Source organism: Rosa chinensis, chromosome 6 (genome assembly GCF_002994745.2).
Source record: "Rosa chinensis cultivar Old Blush chromosome 6, RchiOBHm-V2, whole genome shotgun sequence".
Lineage (NCBI taxonomy): Eukaryota > Viridiplantae > Streptophyta > Magnoliopsida > Rosales > Rosaceae > Rosa > Rosa chinensis.
In genome coordinates, this window is record NC_037093.1 from 36565522 (window position 1) to 36572747 (window position 7226).

General features: G+C 38.0%; 1 protein-coding gene across 1 annotated transcript; it reads right to left on the reverse strand.

The window, feature by feature from the left end:
- Positions 1–2578: 2578 nt before the first annotated feature.
- LOC121048757 (abscisic stress-ripening protein 5-like) lies at positions 2579–4145 on the reverse strand. The gene is made up of 2 exons (XM_024309314.2): positions 3645–4145; positions 2579–3062 (listed from the first exon to the last, which is right to left on the reverse strand). Exons 1-2 carry the CDS (start codon positions 4032–4034, stop codon positions 2880–2882), a joined length of 573 nt encoding a protein of 190 aa, XP_024165082.1. The 5' UTR covers positions 4035–4145; the 3' UTR covers positions 2579–2879.
- Positions 4146–7226: the final 3081 nt, after the last annotated feature.

The window sequence follows — 7226 nt, forward strand, 5'->3', positions numbered from 1 at the left end:
TGTTATTTGTTTAATATTTACATGTATGATGCTAACACCACGCTGTTTTCTTCATGATGAAATTCACTTTGTTAATATATTTTGTTTTGTCTTTAGATTTTTTTGGGCCTTAGAACTCTACTTTTAGACAACAAAAAAGAAATTTGACACGAGAAAGTATAAATTAAAAATTAGAACCCATTAAGGGAGGAGCAAAGCCAGCTTAGATGCCGTACAAGGTGTGCGATGGAACAGGGCTCCCAAATTATGGGGCCCTATATAATTCTCAGTACTAATATATTTGTGTGAAGGGCCTTGATTGCATGAATGTTTCATAGTTCAGTTGGCACTGAACTTTTGTCTTCAACTCAGTGACACAAGTTTGACTCATGTGGCATGTCATTTGATTTTTTTTTTCGGGGCGCCCCTTTTCCTTCTTCTATTTTTTATTTATTTTTATGGATACTACATTCTTTCATTTATTTTTGTACTACCCAAAAAATTATATTTATCTTCCTTTTCCTTCGTCCTTTTTTCTTGTTTGTTTTTATTAACACATTTATCCTTGATCATTCTTTCATTTACTATGTTTTTTGGGTAGTATTATATTGTATTTATCTTGGTTAATAATTCAATTGTAGTTTTGCTTGTTTTAAGGGAATTTTTGTTTACAAGTTTTAGTCCTCTTTCTCTCAGTTTTTTTTTCTTTTGTTTTTAAAGAAGTGGACAAGTAATATAAGATATATATATATATATATATAATTTTTTTTGAATCAATCCAGACAACTTTCATTCAACTCAAGCCAGAACGGCACGGATACATACCTTCCCTTGCCATCTATGGGCAAGTCTAGGATGTGGCATGCTAGCACCACTCATTAGACAATCAGTGCTCACAAATGAAAGCAAGCCTATAACTATGAAAAAACTAGAACACAGTACATAGGCATAGTTCAACGAAAAACTAAAATCTCTCCTTTTCATCCAAGTTGGGGCTAGGAGGTATGGCTGGGTCCAGCCTCCTGGATCCCAAATTCAAAACCCCATAGAACCAGATCCCAAAACTATGAGCTTCAAATCCGGATTTTGATGTTGCACCCAAAAGAAATTGGAAACCCCAACACAATTGGGCCTCCAAAGTGATGTGGGCACCCAAAAGGATTTGGATACACACAAGTTGAGCCAAACAATAGATTTGGGCCCCCAATTCAAGTTGGGCCTCAACAATGATCTTGGCACCCAACCCAGATTGGGCTCCTCTGCTCTTGCACCAGTTTTCGTCGCGGCCACCATCGCCGCCGCACATACGAGATACAGGCGATCTCGTCTCCGCCCCAGATCCTGAGACCATCCTCTCCACGTTAGCATAGGCCTTATCCAACTCCGAGGATCACCCATAATTCTAACTTTGAGACGTCCCCGACGCGGTCGATTCCGACCAAACTCATCCAACTCATCTTTCCGTACAAGCTTGCTTCGGCAATGAATCACCGATTGCACCATCTTCCTCAGGTCCCAAGGTGTGATCAATGCAGGATGATGCTAAGAGAAGCTTCTTGACCGTCCACATGAAGTAGATTGGAGATCCGACGCAAGAGATCTACTTGCTCCGAAGAGCAATCCACCAGTGTCTCTTGGAGGATAGTGCCCAAGGCTCACCCCTGGAGGTCCGCTGCGATCTGGATCGAACCCAAACCGACACGGGTAAGAAACCTTGAATGTTGCACAGCCTTCTTTTTGTTGGTTGGTCGCCGACCAGAAACCTTGAATGTTGCACAGCCTTCTTTTTGTTGGTTGGTCGCCGACCAAGATTGAAGGGCTGAGATTGGATTGTGGGATGTGGAGTGGGTTTCTCCACTTAGAATGGAGATCGGCAGCAGTCGCCATGTTTGGATCACCGAGCACAGGCAGCTAGGTTTTGGGAGCGGCATCTATTGAAACCCCAAAATATAATAATATAAGATATATAAGAGGTCTAAAACAAAACAAACACTAAAAAAAAAATTAATTGTATTTATATTTGTTTGTATATAACAAAAACTTTCAATAATATGTTTATATAAAATCGGATAAAGAGGACCGTATTCTCAATTTCGCACAGTGCCTCTAAAACTTTTGAGACGGCTCTGGGTAGGAGTTTGTGAAAATAAAGGACCAAAGTTTACTCGTTAGTTTGCGTCTCTGTTTGAGCAAAATCCAACAAGAGAAGCCGAAATTTTGCGGTTTAACCCCTGTCTAGAAGAGATCGCCAAAATCTATGCTTGTTTGGATTCTGGAAGAGCCACGCACTGATGAAGATGAAGCCTCTAGTGGAAGAGATGGCCAAATCTATTCGTGTCTGGAAGAGACACTAGTGAAGTTGAAGCCTCAATTGGCCAAAGGAGAAGATGAAATCTCTAATCGAAGCTATTAATTGAAGTAACTAAATTACAATAACGTATTTGGCCATATATGATCTCCATCGATGGTCCTACAATTTTAAAAACAGCAAAGAGAAATGCCACATACCGTCTAGATAGGGTAATTCTCATTTCTTTAAGTTGTTATTGACAAAATTAATAATCCCAATTATGTTGACGACATAAAAAAATAATATTACTGAAATTACAAAAAGTACACGATATTATTTATTATTATCAACAATGACATACATGGCATGCTAAGAGCAAAGCAAACCCAGATAACACCCATATCTCACAAAAAACACATAATTAATTAAACACGTAATCAACAGGCATTAATCCCATACTCTGAGATAATGTACATATACTGTTGATCACATAATTAATTAACAGCGAATAAATAAGTAAAAATCAGATCGTTCATGGAAACAAACTTAAACATGCAACAATGCATAGATATATAGTTAATTATTGATGAAGATCATCACAAGCTGGGATTTAGAAGAGATGGTGGTGCTTCTTTCCATGAGCCTCTTCCTCTTCTTCCTTGGTCTCTTTCTTTTCATGGTGCTCGTGGAAGGCGAACCCACCGGATCCAACTGCAGCCACTGCAGCGATCTCCTCTTCTATCTTGTGCTTGTGGGCATGCTCTGGGTCTTTCTTTTCCTTATGCTTCTCATGCTGCATTAAAAGACATCACCATGATAATCAGTCAAGCCACTAACAAATACTTTTTTTTTTTTGGCTGAAGCCAGCAACAAATACTGAAAACAGAGTCACCACTTCAACTGACAAATTAGAGAAAAAAATAAAAAGAAATCACAATTTCAACAAGACCAAAGGACAAATTATTTTGACCTATAATGAGAATGAAAAAGATACAAGTAATTCCTATTCTTTAAGATCAATATGTAGGGTCCAGGACCGATGTCGAATTTCTGTAATTAGTCATCAATTCTTGTAACTCATCCTATGTATTATCACTGTTGTGCTTATCGTTTATAAAAATGGTTAAACATATTTCTTAATCGGCCAAAAATAAGGGAAGTAACTTGTAAGTAATCATGCAAAATGCGCCACTTAATCTTATAATTTTTCCGATACAGAGAAAACTCATGGGTTCGTCAATGAATTTGTAAAGAATTGAAAAAGTCATTTTTAAACGAAACGTAGATGATGCGTTCCTATATTATATATAGTTCCATCAGTAATAGTCTTTTAGAATTTAAATATAGGGTTAAAATGTTAAATGTAGAATTGTACCAAAGCATAAGCTCCAGCAGCAGCAGCACCGAGCTCGCCGAGTTGCTCGAGATGTTTATGGTGCTTCTCCTCCTTCTTGTAATCGATTCCGGACTCAGTGGTGCCATAAGCTTGGGTGGTGGTCTCGCTGTACTTGCCACCATGTCCCTCCTTGACGTAACCAGTGGTCTCGCTGGTGTATCGGCCACCGCCGGGAGCAGCTGAGCCATACGCGTCGGTGGTCTCACTGTTGTACCTGCCACCCTCTCCCTCAGCGGAATAACCGGTGGTCTCGCTGTAGCCGCCGCCTCCGTAAGCGGTCTGAGATTCGTAGGCGGAGGTTTCTAGGGGTCTGTCCTCGTTGTCCTTGTGGTGGTGGAAGAGGCCATGGTGGTGCTTCTCCTCAGACATGGTGGTGGTGGTGGGTACTGGGTATTACTGGGGGAAAATGCAAAGAATGTGGCTAAGATGATGGGGAAAGGTTCTGTGTTTGGGTGTGGGAGACTTGAAGGGCATGGTGGTGCCTTTTTATAAGTGTGGGTGACCATCGAAAAGTGGAATTCTTCTTCGCTTGCCACGTGCATTGCGAGTCAGGCAAAAGCTTGTATGGACTACGGACCTGTGATGGATTCTTACATTTACGTATGTAGGGTGAAAAGCAAGACATGCTTTGAAATCGATCGTCCTGGAACGGAGATCACCCTACACATGTTCCTTGATAATTGAGCAAACTTCACGGCCTACATTAGTCACACAATTAAGGAGACAGCCTCAATGATCAACTGCACCAAGAAAACCTTCACTAGTGAGCCAAAGGAGCAGGAAGGTGAATGTGAAGATGATCTGAGAATAACAACTGTAGCTAAGACTTTTCGATGACGCTGTGTGGGTTGTTATCAATGGCAACAGAGCCGCCTGACCTATTTGTTTTGTGGGTAGATTGAGCATAGTTATGAAGCGTTTAGGTTCATTGCTCGGCACGAACCCTATTGCAGATAGTTGTGTTGTAAATTGTAATAATAGTGATGTTACAGCAGCCTGTTGGTCGCGGCTTAAGAGCTGGTTTGAGGTTTGAGTTTTGTTGCTGCGTTGGCTTACTCATCTTGGTCTCTTCGGCCCAAGTCTCGCATTTTATTAGGCTCATCTGCTCAGATTTTTTTTTTTCAGAAGAATTATATCGAAGTTTGTTATGTATTTTTATTTTACCAAATTTATTCGATCAAGGATTTGTACTTACTATTCGTCCGAGTAATATCATCGGCATCGGTGATTCTCTCTAACTCGTCATAATGACACAGATCCTTATATGTAATTTTGCCTAATTAAATGAAATAATCGATGGCCTTCAACTCAAAAAGAGAAAAAATCATTCTAAAAAAGACAATTCATTTGTTAAGTATTTGTTTTTGCCGTTTTGCTGAGTTTATGACCCTTGTGATGCACATGAATGGGTGACCAGATGTAGTTATGGATAACTGGGTCCTCCATTCATAAAAAGGGCCACGTTATCCTCTTAATGATAGTTTTTTTTGTGCATTGATGTGGTTAGGTCATGACAAGCACCAATACAAACCAGTTTTCCAGGGAAAGGGATGTAAAATTGAGATATATATATATATATATATATATATATATATCTATACTATTATTATTATTAAGAGAAGAGAGTTTGTCAGCCAAAACAGAAATTTTTTACCAAAATATTCCTCAAATATTAAAAAACATTTGAACTAAAATATTTGAGAAAGACAAAATAGTCAATTCACAAATAAAAAAAACAAAAGAAATTAAAAAAAAAATCAAAAATTAAAAATAAAATATGTGCAGCAATTTTTTTCACATTCTGTAGAATAACTTCCTACATAATTATCCACACCCATAAGGTGTGTTTGGTGTCTAGTGTGTGTGTATCTATATATATATATATATATATATATATATGGAGGTTGAGGATGAGGATAGGATGAGGATGACGAGGAGCACCAGATCTGAAATGTCCCCCCCTCCTTTTTCCTATTGACTAATTTAATGTGGACGGTGGCGAGAGTCATTTGAATGGCAGATGGAGTTTGGGGAGGTGTCGGCAAGAGTATATTCATTCCCAGATGCTCACTCCTGCAGTTGAAAGTTGAAACCTTGGCCTACATGATATCAACAGGTTTTATCATAACAATAACTGTTATCGAGTTGAATCTTTTCTTGGGGAATAGGACTTGATCAACTTCTACCGTAACTTTAGGTCAATAATAAAGAGTTAAAGGACATGGGTTTTGGCCGACAGAGTATAATTTAGCTTTAGGACCTTAACTTTATCTCGACATTTTTTCATTATTAAGGATCTTTCCAGACTTGGGGCTGAAACTTATCACTAGAATTTAGTGTATTAAGAGTGAAGATTTCACAGTAAAATAATAATAAAGGAAAATATAAATTATAAGTTGATAGTTTACTCTCAATTGTAACGAGATAAATACATGATTAAGTTGAGACAATATCATTACTGTAATCCATAAGGGGGAGGGACGTGCACTTGCACTAAGGCTGTCAATGGGTCGTGTCGGGTTGGGTTCGTGTCGGGTCAAGGTATTTGTCGTGTCGCAAGAGACAAACCCAAACCCAAACCCAAACCCAAACCCAAACCCAACTCATTTAATAATCGTGTCAAAAATTTAAACCCAAACCCAACCTATTTATTAAACGGGTTACCCGTTTCCAACCCGCTTAACCCATTTAATAAATATGTGTAGTGTTAGACAAAATGACCCATTTAAATATTAACAATACGACCTATTTAATTAAAAAAATGCATAAATTGATTAAATTCGCTAAAAACTCCACAAGACAAAGAATATAAATAATTATATATAATTCATAAATAATTAAAGCAAAATATTTTAAATTGTTTAATCCTATGATCAAATACTCCTAACGTCCAAAATTTCAAGAAGAAGTACAACATAATTGGGTTATACGGGTTCACTTTGTGTTGGCGAGTTGACCCGTGACCGACCTATTTATTAAATGGGTCATGGCGGGCCGACCCGAGGCCGACCCGCTTTTTAATCGTGCGGGTTCAATCAGCTTTATTTCGTGCGGGTTTCGAGTCGTGTTATCAGATCGTGTCGGAATTAACAGCCCTAACTTGCACGGACATAAATGGATGGTTAGATTATATTAAATACACTTTTAGGTTATTAATAAAAATATTAATTATAAATATCAAGGGTTGAGATCATTTTATAAGTGTTGGATCATTTGCACCGTCGGTGCATATAATAATTTCCAGTATATATTGAGGACTCCATTAAACTTGAAATTTAAGCCATTTTCTACATTGTGTATATAATTGAAACCACTTAGCTTCCTCTATATGGACATACCCTCAAAAGTAGTCAAAAGACTAGCCAAACTTGAACTAAACAATAAACGGCTCAAATCAGTTAAATTGCATAACTCTTGTATGAGTGTCCTCTTCCTTTAAGGTCATTTTTGAGTTTTACAGTCTATTACCCCATTAGACCCACATGATTTTGTTTTTTCCAGGTTAGTTTTTTTATTAAATAATTCTCAAATAGTACAACTAGTCTTACATTAGTCAAACTT

What these genes read in the sequence shown, in the direction of transcription:
- LOC121048757 (XM_024309314.2), bottom strand. Translation starts at nt 4,034, where the DNA reads ATGTCTGAGGAGAAGCACCACCATGGCCTCTTCCACCACCACAAGGAC. An exon ending in CTGCTGGAGCTTATGCTTTG is followed by an intron (nt 3,063 to 3,644) that starts GTACAATTCTAC and finishes CTTTTAATGCAG; the next exon opens with CATGAGAAGCATAAGGAAAA.